The 20,834-nt window shown below is 42.1% G+C and overlaps 1 protein-coding gene across 2 annotated transcripts in view; it reads right to left on the bottom strand.

Moving 5' to 3' along the window:
* Window positions 1-20,432, bottom strand: part of CDH17 (cadherin 17) — a 41,893-nt gene extending 21,461 nt beyond the window's left edge. Inside the window, exons 1-5 of one of the 2 annotated variants that reach the window (XM_027814261.2) lie at window positions 20,305-20,432; window positions 6,367-6,436; window positions 3,507-3,605; window positions 2,717-2,854; window positions 452-590 (exon numbers count right to left, since the gene is read on the bottom strand). In XM_027814261.2, the coding sequence (XP_027670062.2) occupies window positions 452-590; window positions 2,717-2,854; window positions 3,507-3,605; window positions 6,367-6,411 (421 nt within the window). In that variant the 5' untranslated portion in view covers window positions 6,412-6,436; window positions 20,305-20,432. Of the gene's footprint in view, window positions 1-451; window positions 591-2,716; window positions 2,855-3,506; window positions 3,606-6,366; window positions 6,728-20,304 lie in introns of those variants that run through there. The other variant, XM_005445436.3, reaches the window with a different exon arrangement.
* Between the last annotated feature and the right edge of the window lie 402 nt (window positions 20,433-20,834).

Here is a 20,834-nt window from a genome sequence, read left to right as displayed (position 1 = left end):
GCCCACGTTCTGAGAAGCATCAGTCAGAGTAAACACATACCCCATATCTACCTGGGCATTTTATTTCACTGATGTGCAAAGACTTACATATTCTTAGATTACTCTTTCTATATAGTTTTTAGTAACCTTTAAACTTTAAACTCCTTCTAGCTCAGGGGTTTTTTTCAGTGCAACGGAGAGGGCAGCAGTATTTGCCTGTTAAGTGATACTTGCAAAGCAACACATACTATGAAAAATTTTGATTACACTTATCCCTTCACACCACATAGTGGTCACCTCTTTGCCTTTTCATTATATTATACATGCTTGCATCCTTATTTTGTGCAATCCTGCGGGAAGGAAAACTGATACATGTTTCAGCTTGCCAAGTAGAGCAGCCACTTCATCTTCTTGTTTAACTAATCTACTTAGACTCCGATTAACTATAATATTTAATTATGATGATGATTACCTGGACGAGAGTTCTGCCTCACTACTCCAGTGTACTTTATCTGGTCAAATTGTGGAGGGTTGTCATTGATATCCTCCACATATATTGTAACAGTGTATGGACCTTCCACTATGTTTCCCTTTTGATCCAGGCTTTCCACCTTGATTTGGAAAAAGAAGGAACAGCAAATAAATATTTTCACGTAGATAAATTAAAAGACATAAATGAACATCAGGATATAAAATTCTTACTGTAATGCAAATCTGGTGAGAGCCATCACTGGGTGGCTCCATGTACAAGTACAGATTTACCACAGTAGCTCACTGACAATAATTCACCACAGTATATAATGCCAACAAAACAAAATAACCTACTCCTGCTTCTGATAACACTTTTCAGAGGGCAATTTCTTACTTCCAGTCGTAGCAGACTACTTGTATTTTTGCACAGCTTAGACTTCACGGCTTTCTTTAAATAGAAACAGATACTTTCTAAAGAACCAGGAGAAAACGCAACATGATATAGCAGAATCAAGTGTGCTATCGTAAATATCAAGCAGAAAAATAGGCTGATCTAAGTGTCTGTAAAGAAAACTTAATTCTTAGTTCTGATTACATTTTTGTTCCAAACAATTTGACTTCTTATTTCTCAGACTTCCTTGATTTTGAAGCACCAAGTATATGTTATATCTTGTCTTGGTTTCAACTGGGATAGAGTTAGTTTTCTTCTTAGTAGCTGGTGCAGTGCTGTGGTTTGCATTTTGTGAGAGCCATGCTGTTAACACGCCGATGGTTTTAGTTGTTGCTGGGTAACGTTTATACCAAGTCAAGAACTTTTTAGTTTCTCAGGCCTTAGCAGAGAGAAGGCTGGAGGGACACAAGAAATTGGGAGAAGACAGAGCTAGAACAGATGACCTTAACTAGCCAAAGAGGAATTCCATACCATGGGGCATCATGCTCGGTATATAAACTGGGGTGGAGGCTGGCCAGGGACTGCCAGTCACTGCTAGGGACTGGCTGGGCATCAGTCAGCGGGTGGTCAGCAGTTGTATTTTGCATCACTTGTGTTCTTTTCTCCCTTCCCTTTGGATTTCATTCCTCTCCCCTTCTCCCTCCTTTTCATTATAACTGTTATTTTTGTTTGGTTGGTTGGTTTATATCATTTCAATTATTAAATTGTTCTTATCTCAACCCTTGATTTTTACATTCCTTTCTGATTCTTCTCCCCATCCCTCTGGGTGAGAGGGGAGTGAGTGAGCGGCTGTGTCGTACTTAGTTACTGGCTGGGATTAAACCATGTCATTTCTGTCAGACTTTATTTTCTTTGCACATAATAGATCAAATCATGATTATTTATGCCTAACCAAGCATCATTTTTCAGTTCTGTCATCACTTCTTCTTGTCTGTAAAGGATTCCTATGTTTAGGGTTAATAACTTCTGAAGCTAGAAAATTATCCTCTCTAATTCCATTCCAAGGGTGCTTTAGAGCTGAGGACATGAAACCATTAAACCTGAGGTGCTAAACTTCAGAAAGATAGCTAAGGTTAGCTGAAACATCATCATGCACTTTGTCCGTTCCGATATTGATCCTCTCACAATCATCTCCTTTTCAGTGGCTAGTGCCTCAGAAAAAGACGATACTATTTTTCACACAGAATATAAGCACAAGGCTATATTGAGACCTAAAGATAGCCTACACACTGTCCCACTCCCAACAGTGTTTACAATGAGATCCTTGTGAAAAGAGCATAACAGCAGGACAAGCACACAATGCTCTTTCCTCTAATAGCCTCTGACATCTGACAAACAGCTTTCTGCTGAGGTTAGATCCATGCCTCTGTGTCTAAATGTCATTTGCTCACACCATTTGTCACTAAATAGATTATAATCTTCCTAAAAAGATTACAACAGTTTATTTTCCCATTCCAGCCATGGAATTCATCCTATCAGTCTTCAGAGACAAGTGAATCTCATTCTTGGAGCCAGATTTCTCTTCCAGTCAAGTGTGCTCCTCATATTAGGAGAATTAAAGGACTGGTATCAGCATCATTTTTGTTTTCTCAACATAACCAGCCTATGCTAAGGAGCATTTTCCTATGCAAAGTCTTTCAGAACTGTAAAATCATGCATCCTTCAACAAAGCTCTATATTAAAAAAGAAAAAGCTGTCTGTAAACATAGACAAAAGAAATAATTTTAAATTTCAACAGTTTTCCATTAATCTCAAGTTTACAGAAAAGGGTCAACATGATTAACCCTCACTTGCTGTTCTTCACTGGGTTTTTACCTGCAGCCTGTGCACTGGTCTGGTCTCCCAGTCCAGAGACCCATTGAGATACAGGATGCCTGTCCTTGGCACAATGTCAATGATTCCATCTGTTTCGCCAGTCACTCTGAAACTCACAGCAGGCACCTCAGATGTGAACTAGAATGGGGAAAAATCAGAGGGAAAATCAACTTTTTTTCAGCATTTTCACCATAATCGAAATAACTTCATGCTTTTGTGTCTTCTAATATCTGTTGCCAACAGTGTGGTTGGCTAGGGGAATGCTATTCCAAGAGTCTGCTCAAACAAATCTGCTCTTTTCTGATCCTCAACAGAGGAGTTTTCACATTATTTCCTGAATGCTTCAGGAAATCCCAGCTGTGGTTTCTTTCCAAAGCAAATGTCTGCTTAGGACAGGGCTTTGAGCACGGGAGTGGAAAAAAATGACACACATCCTCCATTTGCCTGGGAGCTGGATCTGTCCTTCTGTGGTTATAGCTTTGGGAAGAAAACTTCAGAGCTGAAGGAAAATGATGACACAAGTTACATGGAAACCCATTCTCTAGGAATGCTGGTTTTATTAATCCCTGTCTTAGGATATCCTCTTAAAATGTGTTCGAGAGAAGGGGTTGTCTCCTGCTTTTTGCATGTCGACTCTTGAATTCCCAGATAGAGGAAGTCAAAGTTAATTCCAGATCCTCTCAGGGGACTGTTCTTCCCACCAGCACCGATGACAACACCGCCTGTTGAGGTCAGTGTGTGAAGCTATGGGCGTTTTGTCCAGAGTGGAGACCAAGAGACACTTTATTACCTGGTAGATGAAGCGCACTCCCCCTCCTTCTGGAACAGAGAAATTCATGTCCTTCAGAGGCCCAGTTACATGCAGGTCCCCCAAGTACTGGCACATAGCCTGTGAGAGAGAGAAAGGGATGGAGGAAAGCAGCTGAGGAACGTCTGCTGTCACCACACACGAACAGCAGCTCTCCGTCACTGAGCCTCTTGCAAGTTATTTTGCTGTAGTGTAATGGAGGACACTCTTGCTGGTTTGCACTGAATATATCTGGATTCTTTAGTGCACATTCATTTCTAAAAGCAATGTTATTTATTAATTAATTTGAAAACAAATATTTGGGCTCTGACCTTTTCTAACCACTACATAATTAAATGACATTTGATCTACCTTCAATAGCAAACAAAAGCAGCAAAGAGCTGAATGTAGACTGAGAACAAGGGGAAATTTATAAAAGCATTTTTGGATCACCTCTGTGTCCCCAGCAGAACCAGCCACATCCCATCCAGGAGCCGCACAGTCCTGTGGCCCCAAGTGTGTTGGGAGACCCAGTGCCACATCTGTAGATGGGGAGGAATTGGGGCTTCACCCCTTTTAATTTGCTCAGTAGATCAAACCTTTTTTGTACAGAAAAAGGTGGACCTCCCCAGGTCCCCTATCCCACCACAGCTTCACAGCCATCTGGGCAAGCTGCTCCAGCCCTGTGTCTTCACAACAGTTGCATGTGAGCACAAACCAAAACCAAGACCTGCAAACATGTCCTGCTGATCTTTGGTTTCTACCTCATGGCAAAAATGCCATGCAAAACTGTCTTGGCCTCTGTTTTCTTCCTAATGGCTGGTAATGCCTTCACATGTGGGTTTTTTCTGGCAAAATTTTTATGAGTTTTATAACCATCTCCTCCTTACTGCCCAAAGACCTCTGGACACACTCTAGCCCTAATGTTTCAGTACTGTTCTTGCTTTCAGGTAAAAAAAGCAAAGCAAAAATCAGCCTCCCAGAGCAGCTCTTGCACATAAGACAATTCAGCCTACGGTTCAGATAATCTACCTGTTTCTCCAAAGGCAAGACCAAGCTCCCCTGAATGCTTACTCTCCCTGTCCCCAAGGTCTTATCAGTGCTGAGGAGCTGCCTGCCAGAATTAGGATTCCATCATCTGGCTGCACAGGTGAAACTCCCTTTTTTCCAGAGGAAAAATTACTTCATTTTGCTTTACAGATTTGGAGTGCCATTGCCACTCAATTCATCACCCCGTGGATTCGGGCTCTGGGGGCACATGTTCTCTGCTGCATGACTTTTCCCCTGGATTTGGTCCTATTGCTGCTGGGACAGCTATTCGACCTCTCATAGAAAACACAGTCTACATATTACCAAGGGAAAACTTAATTCTGCCTATGACAACAACATTTCTAAGTTCACTGCAATTTACCCTAAAGCACTGCTCTCTGTGTGTGTCACAAGTGGTGTTTGAATAACACCAGAATCTGCTTAATAATAGCCAGAGATGCTGCCCTCCTTGCCTGCAAGGTTTTGTGACTCTTTTTACAAAAAGGAAAACTAGAATATTGTGAGAAAAGGAGAAGGAAGGGGGGGGGGGGGGGGGGGGGGATGCTAGCAAACACTACTGGCAGTAGAAAAATATCAAAAAAAGCCATGTTATAGGTACACATACAGGAAAGAATACTTTACGGCCACCCTTTACTATTTTTGCTAAATGCTAACTGCTGGCCTCTGCCAGGGACAAGATAGCAGGACCCTGGATCTCACGTGCTACAGCTGTTCCCATGTTGCACTGGTGGGCACAACCTGGCTCCTGGAGGTTTCTCCCAGGGCCATTTTTTGGAGGGGTTTTGCTTGGTCATGTTCTTCACCATGGAGGAACAAAGGGTGATGTTATAAAACGCAACAGGTTCAAAGTGCAGGCTGCAAAGCAAGTAAGATATATCTCTTCCTGCCAATTAAAATTACTTTATGTGGGCCATAAAACATATGTCTACAGCATGAACCACTGCTCAGGGGTCTGAAGGGGAAATAGGCTTTTCGCCTTGGCCCATATCTGGTTGGCATCCCTTAAGAAGATGTCTATAATGCCTGTGGCGTGGCTTCATTGGGGATTGGCATTGCCACAGGCAGCAGCTTTTGAAATGGGAAGGAAAAAGGAGGTGTTCACCACTGCACATCAGTCCCACCCCTCAGGGTCTCCACATTCTGAGGCATTTTTTAACAGACTTGCATTTGATTCATTGTTCTTATCTCCTCTGTTAATTTCAATTGTAAAGTAGAAGCCACTACTGTAGCCTCTACAAATATCCATAAAACTATTGAATTTAATAGATGAGGTATGTAAATAGCATAACTAATACATTTCAGTTCCAGAAAGTCCTCTGAAAAGGGTTTCACATAGACGGAATAATAAGGTTAAGTAATTAATAAGCATGGTTTAAATTATGTGCCATTATATGCCTTAAAAAACATTTAATATGTCATCACATGTATGGATTATAATACAGAACACATGATACAGATGTCTTCACTGTTTGGTGAATTGTTGCAGTATTTTTAAAACTTTTCTAGCAGGAAATCCACCTATTGGAAAAAGTAGTATCTAAGGAGGAAGTACAAAAGGCAAAATAGGTAAATCGGTGACTTTTAGGCCTTTTTAAAGTCTTTTGCCCAATGAGTGACATGTCTTAACTTTTGGCCATGGGATTCACACAGGTGCTGGAGGCTGCACTCCCGCACCCAGCACTACAGTTGCTCTGCCAGCCCGTGCTGCCAGCCCGACCCGCGCACCGGGACGCCCTGTGGGTTAGAGCTCAGCGGCACACACGCAACCTTTGCTGTTTGATCCCAGATAAACAAAGGAAAAGCTGTAACTCACCGAATGAATGACAAGCAGAAACTGAACTCCACACAGCTTCAACATACTGGAATACGCCTTGCTTCAGGTCCTGCAAAGAAGAGACAATAGTCACTTTAATAGTCACTTTAACCCCATGGAGTTGGCCCAATCTTTTTGTGAATAGAGGCTGAAGTTAATCTTTCCCAAAGCTGTAGGGAGAGTGAGCTCTGAAGGGCCAGGCACAGCTCTGCCCATGGGTGGTGAGATCGCTGGCATTGCTGGGCTCTCTGGGAAGGTCTGTCTCCAGTGGTGCAGGAGGTGCCACATGCTGCAGGAGCCTCAAACAGCTGTCAGAGGTCGAAACTGGACATAAAACTTCAAGCCATGCAACCTCACCGTTGCAATGATTAGGTCACCCAAGCCCAATTTTCATTTCTGCTTTACTGAAGGCAACAACACGTTCACAGGAAACACTAGAACCACAAGAACATGAAGGTCTTGCAGGGACCATCCTGAGAACTCTGTCTTCTGCTTACAAAAAACAACTGTTCAGTGCAGCTTGTGGAGGCAGAGGAAGCTGGAGGTGTCTGCACCCCTTAAAACAACATGGCTACTGGAAATGAAATTTCCAAGTCCAAGGAGCACTGCCTGCCTCAAATTTCAAAGAAATGCTGAGCACACACTGCCGTGACTTGTGTTACATCCTCCTGGAAACTAGATGGCTTCCTCAAAAATATAATCCTGCTTTCTCACTACTTCTAGATTTTAACAAAAATTATGAGGCTGGTTCTGGAGAGAGGTGAAGCTGGTGTACAGTGTTACTGTCTTCAGTGGTGCTCCACATTTAGTGGCTCACACCTACAGGTATCCATCAGCTACCCCAGTTCTGTCCCATGGAGGGTCCATGGAGAAGAAGACCATGTGGAGGCACAGCTCCCTTCAGAAGCCTTCCTGCTTGGGCTTCCCATCATACTCTTTTTTCCCCACATCCTTTTCCTTCCTCAATGGCTGACCCAAAAGGGGACCTGTAAATACAGAGACGGCTGCCCACCCTGCTGTTCTCCCCAGCACTCATTTTAGGATGTGCCACAGGACTTTATCTTGCAAATCCCATTCTGAGCAGGGTCTTCAGTGACACCCTTGGAAATTACTGGGCTCTTTCCTTGGGCTGAAGCTAGGTGTGTGAGTACTGGAAGAGGATAAAATGACACTCCTTTGAAACCAGGAGGGATCAGGAAAATCATTAGGTTTGTCAGGAAACGAGGGCTGAAGGTGAAGCCCCCGCAGCTGCCTGGCAGTGATGCCTGCTGAGCGGGTCCCTCCCTGCCCTGCCCGCAGCTGGAGGAGCTGGGCTGGCACAGGTGGGACAGGGGCGTAGAGAAGACACTTTGAACCTCCTGGGAGGACACTTTGAACCAAGACTGTTGCTGATATTTGAGTTAGTCAACAGAAGCTTGTTCAGTTCCTCCATCTGTCCAACAGCCTCTCTGCTCCCCTCCCCCTGGTCTCTTCTGAATACCTTCTGAATACCTTGGTCAGTTTCAGATGCACTTTATAGCAGGGTGGGAACTTCAAAAAACTAATTCCTTATTTATTGGGGGGGGGGGGGGGGGGCACCAGGTGGAACAGAGGACCCAAAGGCGCACCCTCCCCAAAGGCAGAGACACCAGGGAGCTAAAATTCCTGGGGGAAGCCAGAAAGAGATGAGGAAAAAGGGTATGGGGAGGTCTGGGGTTACCACAGTCTATGTTCAGGGAATAGAGAAGGAACAAGACTTACTATGGCAAGGAGAAAGTTTAAGGAAGGGACACATCCAGCCTTAGTGTAGGGGACAGAAAATGCACTCCTTCATGTGGCTGCCCAACTGCACTGTGTCTCAGCCAGGTTTCTCTGTTCAGATCCAGCTATGAAATGCAGCAGTAGAACTAGAGCCATGCCACAGGTTATGGGTTCGCATGATAAGTGTCTTTGCTGTTCCCTTCTGTTTGAACATAAACATCACTCCCTAATGCCGTGCCATCTGCGGTGCCTGTGGCGAGGCCAGGATGAGTGGCTTGATCAGCCCTCGAACATTCATTTTTGGCTGGAAGCTGTTAGCAAGTCTCATGAAGCATCACACTGCCAAGGACCTAAGCCGCAAAATACACACTCCTCTGTCACTCAGAACAGAGTTTCAGTATATATAAATTCATACAAAAGTTTTCAATAATAGGCAGTTTCAGGATTAGAATAGGATCAGCTTAACTAAAAGCAGCCTGAGATCTGGCAGGGAACTGGAGCCATATTTTCCCCTTCATTTCGTAGCTTCATCTCAGTGCTATATCCCTAATAATTCCTTATGGTTTCCCCGCCTGAACAGAAATCTCTAAGATAATCATCATATAACTATCCAAGCAACTTTCAATGACAAACATTTGGAGAACAAAGAATATTCCTGGAGGTTAAAGATCAGTAACAATCACAAGTATTTGGTTCTGTGAAAAAAAAAATATTTTGATTTTCTTTAAATGATTGATTTCAGATGTTCAAATCCAGTAAAGAGAAAACAGAGCAAATTGATCCAAATCAAATACAAACCAGACTAAGCCTTAGCACAGCAGTCATACATTTTACAAGGACAGCTGAGTTCCTAACGCTGCCTGAAAAGCCTTCATTCAGCAAAACCCTTGCTTCAGCTTTTAAAATCCTTCTGTGAAACAACAGCTAGATCATCCCTTACCTGTAACATGAAAAGCTTATTTTGCTCTAAAAATGCTTCTCTCCTTCATCTGTGGGAATCACCTTTGCACAGATCGGTGGTGCCTGCCTGTGCTTCTCCACACGGTTTTATGGTTCCTCAGACTCGCCCAGCTCAAACATTAACAGCATGGAGAATTATTGATTCCTAATGACTAGGTGTGGTGTGAAATGGCTGCCATGTGAGGAAAGCAATGTAGCTCCAAGATAACTTACAGCCTTCAATATTTTTATGTCCCTTGGGATTTTCTTTCTGAATTCATTTTTTTTCAGTGGGGCTGTGAGAAATGAACATGCGGGGCACGGGTTGGAGCCATGGGGGGAAGGTTATCGTTCCTTTGGGAGAGGAGGTGGAAAGGAGAAGGCATGGGCCTCAGGTGGAGATCACGTTTGCTACTTGCCTAGCTGCAGGGATAACTCACATTCGGAAGACAAGAACTTGGACATAAAGGTGGCTTGTTTTCACAGAAGACCTGCAGATGGGGAGGACTCAGCCTAGTTATGAGAATAATTTGTCATTCATCAACTCAGAAGATTCAAATTCTGTCTGAGCTCTGCAACAAATTTACTTTGAGTAACTTCGGGCATTTTACTCTATTTGCCCTTTTCCAGATACTCGTCACATAATGGATGTAATCGTTCCTTTCCCTCGTGTGTCATCTTTCACGTCTGTTTAAGTTTTCAGCCCTTCCAGGGAACCAGTCCCTGCTGGTCTCTGCATTATAGCACCTGTTGCAAGGGGAACTGAAATCAACGGGGCTGTAAAGAACTGTGGTAAAATAAATTATAAATAAAACATATTTGCAAACCCCCAGAACTTTAAAAAAAATAATAATCCTTAAAATTTTATGCTTTCTGCTAACTCACTTTTTAATATCAAGCTTATTTCAGAAGTTTTAAAAAGTCTGATTTTATTCCCTCATGAAATGTTACTTTTCATCCAGGTTCTAACTCCTGCTTTCAATTTCCTCAGTATGTGAGGTTGCTCTTGAACATTGTTAAATTATTTGTGCAGCACATTAAATATTTTCTGAATTATACATCCAAAGAAAGCAGCATTTGGAAATCGATAACAACTGGAAGGCACACCATTCTGGGAAAGGTAAGCTTTCTGTTTGTGCTTCAGATCACACTTTTCCCTCAAAATTAGTGTTTGTTTTTGCAGGAAAAACCCTCTAGACTGTGCTTTCAGCATGCTTTCAAACACAACTGTTCTCCATTTGTTCATGCACTCAGAATGATTCAGACTTTCTCAAAGCTGTCTGCTAGCACTGAGTTATCTTTAGAGCACAAAACAAACCCAACAATTTCCATTAATGCCTTAGAACTCATTTTTAATGATTTCAAAGTAAATATAATAATGGAGATAGAACTTTCTTGGAAATACGTTGACTTTAAGTGACTTATATGCAGATTAACTGTGTACTAGTTGGAGATGGATGAGCCGTACTTTCAGCATGAAATATAAATTTCAAAACAGCAAGAATTCATGCTGCAAAAACAAGTTCACAAAAATGAATTCCTAATGTCTTTTTTCTAGCCCTCCTTTACACAACATGTGCAGAATAACTCAGGAAATGATGTCAGAAGTCAGAGCCACAAAAATAAGTCAGGTGTTTGTCTTTCAAATGCTCGTGTCTCTGCTTGGAATTCCAATTACTAGGAAGTGCAGTGTGGTACTTGAAATATAAATTTAAGGTACCTAATATGTTTGATTGAATACCTATATTTTTTTAAAGTCACTGGAAAAGGTGAGCCTGCTCGCCCCCAGTATCTTTCTTTCTCTGGCTGAAATAATTTCCCAGCCACAGAGGTTGTAACCACACAGGGGGAAAAAAAAGTCTCCCATGTCAAATACATTACAAAGTCCAGAAGCACTTAAAGCTTTACAGCAGTCATAACACAGTGCTATAGATAAAATCACAAGAATAAACTCAGCAGTGAGGCTGGTTCCTTGAGCCAGCTGTTTCTGAGTAAGTCTGATGAAAAGAAGGCAAATGTCCAGGTGTTTATTGTGTGAATCATTGGTCAAGGAGTCAGTTTTTCCAGAAACAACTTTTCTCATATCATCAGTCACATCTTTTTCACTTTTCCTATTTATCAGCTCTGTCATTCCTCCCCCGCTCCTTTTTCATTTTTTCTCTTTGCCTTTTTACTTTTACTTCTTGTTTCGATCCACCTGATGTCTCTCCATGTACCTCTTCCACCTTCAAAACTAATGGGACCTGCCTGACCTCAGCTTCTTTCCCTTTTTGTTTGTTTAGAAAATATGTCTTTTATGGATCTCTTAGGGCGTGATAATTTCACAATATCATCAATACATGCCAAAATGAGCTAGCACCAGTGGATGAAGAAGCATAGAAAAATAATGCTTAAAAGAAACTCAGATTTCTGGTCATCTCCTTTCTTTACTTCTCCTGAGGCAGAATCAGGTATACCTGCAACTTCCCTGGTTGTAAAAAATGCAAATAATGGTCACTCCTAGTCTCCATAAGTAATCCTTGTGGCACTTTCAGATATCTGTTCACTCACATTGTTGCCCTCTAGATACTGCTCAGTCACTCTCCACCTTTGCTGATGAGCTCTGCCCACAGATTCTCCCAGGTGAGACTCCCCAGTGCTGCTGAGGACAGGCTCCTACAAACACTGTCTCCCAAACAATAGAACTCTTGCCGATGCATTTACTTATAAAGCATTTTCATGTTATCTTCGTTGCATTGGTAGTTGCACTGCCATAATTCTGATTTTGTCTGTATTTGCCTATGCTATACACTCATCTTTAGTGATGTAACTTACTTATGACTGTCTTTGTGCTTCCTTGTGAATTTGACAACACGGAAGAGCTCTGATTTAACAAAGTACTTTATTCTTACTACCCTTCCCAATACCAATTCTGCATGGAGACATATCATGCTGTTCATTTCATTTATACAGAGACCTGGTCATTCCTGCTAATGCTTTTCTTTGGTTGGTTTCCTATGAATTCTTCTTATCAATAATCTTACTTTATAGAAATCTGGGTTTTTTTCAAGTCTATTGTAATTTTTTCCCTTTTCCCTCTTTCCCTTTGCAAGGACTGTGGATTCTCATCATAGTACAATTACCAGACACTTACATCACCCCGATCTGCTGTACTCTTCACTTCAAAATAAATATATTCATCCCCACCAACATTTCACTTTTTTTCCTGTCGGTTCTTTCTGAAGCACTTTACCCGCCCATACAAACAGTCCAGTCTGAAATTATTCAGCCAAATCTCTGAGGTTCTTGTAATCTTGAGAACATATTATGTGTCACAGGGCCCCATATTACTTGTATTTGAGATGTTCTTCAGACCTTTCTTTTACATCCCTCAATCTATTTTGATAGCCTTGCCCTTTCTACTGTTTATATCCCTGTTCATGTTGAGATAATTTGTTTATACAACGGTGCAAGATGTGGTGTTGGGGAGAGGACAAATGCACAGACCAAGAAGATCAGATGAACATATTTTTGTAAGCAATCATCCAAAACAAGAGGCACCATGGTAAACGGCATAAGGAGAGGGGTGAACTTATGTTCACCTTATAGGTGTGTGTTGGGATAGGAATAGGAATAAAGCATGGCACTGACTGTCCAGCAAATTCCCTGAAAAAAAGGGTAAGCAGATGTATCCAGGTGGCCAGGATGAATGAAGCTACACCACTTGTGCAACCCTGCTCTCCTACCCAGGAGATACAGCTTTCTGACTGGCCCATGTACGCCTGTGCCTTGGGTGATGAGAATCTTACCTGAATCATCCCTGTTCCCAGAACTTGATTTTCAGTTTTGACCTGCTAACCTTAGTTGGATCGGTTATCCTGTCTGGGGAAGCAGATAACAGACCACCAGGAGCTCAGGTGAGGTACCTGAAAAGGTTCCCCCACACTGTCTCAGAAGCAGAGACACTCACTCTCTGCTTCCCTTCTTCCTTGGACCTGTCACTGTGACTTGCCCACCTGCTGGAAGGCACGGGCTCTGTCCTTCCTCAGGGAAGCTCACAGTCCAGTTCAGCCCCCCTGAGGAGCATGCTCCTTCCCTGCTGTCGCTGCTCTGTGTGTCCAGCATCTTTGTTTGGCTATCCTTGGAGGACTCCACGTCCATTATATTGATGCAATTCTCCCAGCCACCATTGTATCTCAGCCTAGCCACCTCCTCCAGCACCTTTCACCTACACGGTACCTCCTTCTTGGCTTGCACTGACACCGATGCTACCTCGCGGTTCAGTAAATCTCCCAGCAACTTGGGCAGAGATATCCCATGCTGGTTTCATTTGTAGGTATGTGCAGCCACCCTCAAAGCAGGAGGAAGCTGAATCAGCAGCATGCCTGGCTCCGATGAAGCAGCACATCCCCACTTTTGTCCCCAGAAGATCTCCTTGAAGGCTTTGGTCAGCCCCATCCCCACAGAAGTTTCTCTGTACATGTAGTGTCTCAGCCACAGTCCAGCCTCCCCAGGCGCAGAGGTCTGACCTCTCCCACCACACGCAGACAGACCATACTGGCTTGCCGTCTTCATTGCTGACAGAAGAGGCCTGTTGAGAAGTCCTCCCACTTGCTGCCATCAGGTCCTGGCCCCTGTTAGGTGCTGAGCTAATGCTGTTAAACTGGGCTATTAAACTTGCCCAGGTCAAGATGATAGATTTTAGTTTCCCTTTTTCTTCTTGCAAGCAATGACATAATGGAACCAAATGGCTCTTCTGGAATAAACAATGCATATTCTAGAGATTACTCGTGTTTACACTACTTATTGCAAGACCTCCAAAGGAGATTAAAACTTGAGCTCTGCACTGAAGCAAGGGGAAATTCACTTTCTTCCAGCATGCTGGTGTCCTCTAGCTAATTCTCATGCTGTCTTAGGGTGGCATATGCATTAGAAGTTACGAATTGCATATTTCAAAATCATATTTTTTCCTTATAAATGCAAAAGAAGCATTTTTTTTTACCTCTTTCATTCACTATTCAATAAATATAGAGACATGTCCACAATTTTGACAGCTCAAAATACATACCACTGTGCCAAAACAAAATAAGAAACCCATCTTTCCTGAGCTATAGTCTGATTAGAAAGTATTATGACATGAAACAACTATCAAGCTGGCAGGCCGACACTATTTTTTATTTACACAGGTATGTAAATGCAGGTGGCTTTAGGACCCATGAAGCAGATGGTCTTAGAGCACCTATCATCTGGATGTACATGCCCACCTATAGAACATTGAAATAGGCATGACTAAACAAACTAGTCTCTAGGGCTTTGTTTATCACCATGATCACAGATTCTGCTGCCTGGGCCATTATGTATAGCAGCCACTGGATAAAAATCGGAAATAAGCCTGAAAGCAAAGCCCAGATGCCAAGATTACTCCTTTTAACTGAAGCAGGACTCAGGTGCTCTTCATTTCCTTCCTCTGCCCATCAGAAATCACAGCCAGGCATTCCTCACAGACACTGGGGGGGTCTGGGGCTCTGGGTCCTGGGTGTAGGGGCAAACACTTCCCTGCAGGCATCCAAGACGGAGAGCCGGGGCCAGCACTCACATCCAGCCCTGTCCTCAGACTTTGCTGGTCCCCAGCACTGCACAGCTTCACCTCCTTGCCTTGTGGGTTTGCCCCCTTGAGGTGTTTCACAGTCTCTATTATCTGGGTAAGGAATAAGGTCTTAGAGCTATGGGGTTGGATTTTACTCCAAGTGCTTGAGAAAAAATCCCAGCAGTGTTTAAGCTTTTTCTTATATCTGATTCTCAACCACTTTATTAAAAAACTATTACAATGTGCAATATGCCTATGGTGCAATATGCATATGGTACATGTACATACATATGTGAAACTTACTTATATGCAATACGTATGTTGGCTGACTTACAAAGTAAAGACAAACCACAATTCAATGGACTATACACAAAGGAAAACTGGCCTTTGAATGAAAACATCTTTTAAAAACCAGGACAAGTGACTGGAAATGGATGCCATTCATCTCGCTCCCTCCAACCCTCTGATTTTTGAATACAAAATGAGTTTCTCCTGACTCTCCCTTTGCCCTGGCTGTGTAAAACCAGAAGGAGAGCATCAGTCCAGCATCCTCATCTCAAGCTTGATGAGTCCTCCAAATGGTGGGATTTATTGCTGCCATGCTTATATAAACCTAAGAAACGGAGAGCTTGACCAGTGAAGACAAAACTGCTTCAGGTTTATAACCAGCTAGTTCTGCTGAGATTGGTTTAAAAAAATCACACTCCTTCCCTAAGCAGGGATCAAACAATCCCAGCTCATTTTCCCCTTGGTTTAAGCTCATCTCTTCCCCATGTAGGCAATATTCAGACTGACACTGCTTTACATCACAGGGTGAAACTTTTGCAGTCTGATAAGATACCAGGTGGCTCCCTTGAGCACAGTGCCTCTCATAAATATTTGTACCAGCAACTGTAACAGCAAGAAGAGCAGCAAACTTCAGCTCATCAGGAATTCTTACTGATAGTTGAGTTCCCCGAGTATGTTTCCCTAAATAATATCTGCATTTCCAACACTGAATTGGCTTCCTTAAAGCCTTTGACAAGGGTAGGAATAGATAGCAAGGAACTGAATATTTGCATCAACTTTGACTAGCAATGAAGGTATTTCGTGTCTAGCATGCATTCTTTACAGAGGAACTGCCAGATGGCCATAAATGTAATTATTGCTGGAAAAAATGTCACAAATCAGTTGTACTACATCTCATCACAGCAGGACCATGAGGTCTGGTTACAGCCATGCCTTTCACTGGAAGCAGTGTGGACTCCCAGAGAAGTGGATTTTAACCTTATAGGGAACTGGCTATATCATTTCAGAGTCAAATTCCATGGCTCACATCATAAACCTGAATCAGTGCTGAGACTGACCTTTATTTATTGGAAGGATTTTTACATGCATTAGAGGCCAAGCCAAACATCATAAGATCATTTATTTCAATTACCTACTTTGGTGATCAAGACCTAGTCACACGGATGAGCCTTTAGAAGATAAGGCCTATGGATTGCAAGAAAAGGCTCCGCACATTTTGTGTTGCAGCCACCTACAACGAGCATTATTTAAAGCACTAATTCCTGTGCTTAGAATAGAAAATGCCAGAAATACCACGTGACTCCTGCCAACCGTGGACAACCAGCTTTCATTGGCACACCATACACAAGCTAGGACCTCAAGGGACTGTTTCTGTGACCAAATAGCTGTGGTATTGGGCTATCCGTGTATGTACTTCATGTTCACTTCTGTACTTCCAAAGATTGCAGTGCAACCGTTTTAGCTCTTTCCCTGCCTCATCTGTGACTTATATGGAAATGCCTCCCTGAACGTACACCTCCATTTCCGTGGCGTTAATGGAAACTGCATGACTTAATGCCCCCCATCATCTCTCACCTGAAAGTCTCAAACTTGTATTCATCTCACTACCTTTCAAGTTAAAAGGGCGGTCAATAGGATAAATTTACTTCAGAGCTACCTCTGCCTTTTTACATCTCCAGGTCAGTGCAGCCTGAGGATGAATCAGTGCTTTTAACATCGCAGCGCCCGTGAGCAGGGATGCAGGGGTGCTGGCCTGAGCTGCTGGTACCAGTGTCCATCCTAGACCACAGGCATCCAAGACCAGCAAAGCTTAAGCTAAGTGCTGCGCACTCCGGAGTTAATTTCATGGTCAAAGACAACAGGAACAGAAGGCAAACTTCTTCCTGAGGAGCCCAAACACAAGCTTAAAGGTTTCACTAAGAAAATGAAGCGCAAAGCCGTTTCCTTTTACCCCAGACTCCAGCAAGGTCTTGTGATCGGCTGGGCTCAGGTCTGAGCAGCACATCAAGTCTGCTTCAGGTGTGCATTTGCTTGCCATAGGTAAATCCCAGACCATATCCCCAGCACAGGTGCAGCAGGGCAGGGTAGAGCAAACAAGTGCCCAGTGCCCAGCAAGCTCACTGCTGCGGGGCAGGTTCTCCTCCCAGTCCAAAGGGAGACCACCACGCTTCGGTAGCACATCTATAAAACAAAAACAAGCTTGCTGAAGAACAGTTTGCCCGAAACTTCTTAATGGGTCTTCTGTAAGTGCTGCGTGGACCCAACAGTTCATGGGATATTGAATAAATTACATTAATTACTGGTTGATGATACATTTACATTTAGAAAATGCATTGTAGGAGCTCCAAGTGTTTTGCAGACTTGGATTAATCCAATTTTGCAAGATCTCTGTAAGAAAAATTATCTCCTCTCCACAAATGTAGTGCTACTGCCAATTCCAGGAATTCAAAAAACATAATTCAGGCCAAAAATACAATGATAGACTTAAAAAGGTCTTAATAGGGACAAGCACAGGAATTAATGTCTTTTTATTCACCTTCTGCTGTGTAACTCATAATGTTTCTTTATAGTTATGAAGATTAGACTTTTTTTGAACAAAAAGGAACTTCTCACATGTTCATAGAATTGGATAAGCTATCAAACAAAAATAAGACTTTTTCAACACAGTGTGCTCAGAAAATAAAAATATAACTTTGTCTGAACTTCCCATGTATTTTTCAAATGAATTAGTAAGCTATTTGGAACTACAGAGATATTTAGCTCCTGTTTTTAACTAACCTAAAGCATAAAGAGGTTGTTATTGGTCCAAGGACTTTGACTTGCATTTGTGAAACAGTAGCACTGGCAGTAAATTTTTATGAATGACTTTTCTGGGAAGTTAAACAGCACAATGAGCAGCTGATGTAGAAAGAGGAGCAATACATGTCCAATGCCTTTGATGTTTGTGCAACCTACTGTGACAAGATAACAGAGAGGAGAGGTGGGATGAGGACAGAGTATTGCTCTCTGTAGTAGCTGGTTGAGGTTTTTTAATAAAACTTGAGGGGATTTTTTTGGTCCTTTGTTACCCAAAACATATTTAGCTACATTTCTATTTACTTTGGAAACATTTTATTTTTTAGTTCAGTCTTCAGATTTCTGCCTTTTATAGGTTTTTACTGAATTTCTCTTAGCCTTACTTAATCTATTTGCATCTTTTGGTTACAGTGCTGCATTATTCGTGCAGAAGTGTCTAATACTTTTTTAATTATTTCTCCTATTTAGAAACAGAAAAACTGGTGAGGAGGTGTGTCCAGGGAGGAATCCTTTCTAAAAACTGCAACAGTATTGACTAACTGTAAGATTACCTTTGTCAGGCGTTTTAATTCTTTTAATTCTCTCTTAAATGATAGTTTTACTTTACAATTCTTTTTTTTACTAACATTTGAATTTTCTTTACTTCAAAAATGCAAGTGAGGTTATTTTATAAATCCCCATTAAGACCCCTTTTGCTTCCATTAACATCTTAAGTCAAAAAGAAGGAAGGAAGCACAAGCTATTATGGTATTTGATATTCTGGTTATTTTTAAAAGTAGGCATGAGAAAAGTAGCACATTTTGACAATGGCATAACATTTCAGGTAAAAATAAAAGCTGGACTTGTGCATATATAGTTTGACTACAACAGGATTTTTACAGTTAATTCCTACAAAGTGCTAATTACTCTTAGAATTGGTAACTTCATGTCACTGCAAATTTTTACTGAATTAAATGTGGTGAGCGAAACAGAAGCAAACTTATTTTCCTTATTTTGTTCTTGTTCTTTATTTTTGGCTGCTTGTGGAATCCAGTTTTAAATATGCCCTATTTGCAGACTTTCTGTTATACTTTAAGAAAGAATGTCAGTTTTGATGGGTTTAGGTTTATTTTTCTTTGCTTCTAATATGTAGCTACTATAGAAGTTATGTGTGTATATTTTTATGTAGATATTTGCTAAGTTGCTTGCAGCAAGGAAAGCAGTTTGTTCATAACAAGTATTTGACATAACAGAAATGCTGCAAAGGACAACATAAAGAGAATGTTACATAAATGTTAAATAAGTTCCATTTAAATATCATGCCATTATTGTCTATTATAAATTATGAAGCTTTGGGTCACATAACATATAAATGCATGTTTGTTTGGTTTTTTACATCTTTACCTCTTATATGCTTAATATAAACAGTTTACTTTGTATCTTTAGCACAATTCCATGTATCTGTAGTAATGTTCTAAATTTCTCTTACTAATATTTGCCCAATCTAAAAAAAAATAAATACTTTTATCAGAGGTCTCACAGAAATATATTTTACATTGGGGATTTCTGTAGGTGATTTTTGCTTCTGTATTTAGACAACAGTGACCGTTGTGTGAGGATCTACACAAGATGCAGAGTATGAATGCAGCCAAGACTTGCTTTTACAGTGGCTTCCACTGATTGTTAAAAAGCTAGAGTTCAGTCGATCGCTGGGCAAGTTCTCTTGGCTGGTGCTCTGAAGCATGCACTATCTTTTTGTTGGAAGAGTATAGCTTTTGAAGAGGAGGAGCAAGGTTTCTAGATGCATGAAATAGAATTCAGTTCTGAGGACAAAAGCTGTGATGATCCTGTGTGCCCTCGGGAAGAGCATGCGGGACCAGCCATAGTGGTGACAAACAGGCACGGCTGTTGCCCCCAAGACCCAGCAGAGCTGAGCTGAGCGGGCAGCTGGCACGGAGCAAGCTTGCTCTGTCCTTCATTGCCTGCTGCTGTATCACCACTTCCACGTGGGATGCTGGCCCTGTGTGTTGCTACCGATTCAGATAACAGTTTGTCTCACTCCTGCCATTGCCCTGCTATCCTTACAGGCAGAAAAGAAGCTTTCTGGCTGGCTGTGTTATGGTTCCAAGCCACATCCAACTCCCGTTTACATGCACTTTAAAAGGGAAGACTTACAAGAGGAAGGCAAAAAAAAGGCAGAAAGAAAACGCAATGTTACCAAGGGCCTTAATTATATTGGCTTGGGAGAACTCAAAGCCAACAGGTCACTAGCTCACTCCATTTTTCTTTTCAAGCAGAAACTTGTACTTCTTGTATGCCCCACAAGGTCCTTGCTTGCTTGCCACTTTGACAGGGAGTCTGTAGTCACTACTTGCAACTTGCATACACCCTGTTTGCTGAGGGCATATGGACTGGGTCAGGCATGGGCTGGCGGGGGTCAGCTTCCAGCTGAGCCACTAGAGCCAAGGTGCTGTTGTCAGACCAGCTAGATGGTAGCCAGGCAGCTAGGCAGCACCTCTGGCTTCATGGTTTTTTGCTCATAACTTTTGATGTACATTCCTGCTGCAAAATAGCAAAGATCACAGCGGAGAGAGAAGCCTAATGAAGTGAGCAGCATCAGTGCTACTTACGCAGCCCAGGGTGGCAGGACCTCAGCAGGCAGAGCAGGGACGCAGCAGTATGTGGCCTTCCAGGGGATTTTCAGAGATGCTGTGCAGGGAGGCTTCTGCTATGCTAAAGTCCTTGCAGATCTGTGTGGGAGTCATATTAGAAAAAAAACTGTAGTTTTTTCTTATTGAGATTTAAAGAAGTTTCATTTTCTTTAGCTAGACTGTTATTAATGATAGACTTTAGTATACGTGTCAACACCTGACTATGGTCATCTATTTCTGTAAATGTGGTTAATAATTCTGTAACTGCTTTAAATACATATTGCGTGCAGAAAATAATGCGGTTTCTGAAGACAGGTGCAGTCTTTAATCTTGTGGTTCAAGGTCAAAATCTCAATTATATATCTTACTTAGATTTGCCTGCCATCAAACTAAACTCTTTAATTAGAGAGGGAAGAGTCTGCTGGTTTACTTGTACTGCAATAAACTTTGGCAAAGTCTTTGCCAAGGATAGCCAGAATTACTGCAGTAAATGCTCAGTGACAGAGCCT

Source organism: Falco cherrug, chromosome 3, assembly GCF_023634085.1.
Source record: "Falco cherrug isolate bFalChe1 chromosome 3, bFalChe1.pri, whole genome shotgun sequence".
NCBI lineage: Eukaryota > Metazoa > Chordata > Aves > Falconiformes > Falconidae > Falco > Falco cherrug.
This window is presented reverse-complemented; position numbering and strand designations above follow the sequence as displayed.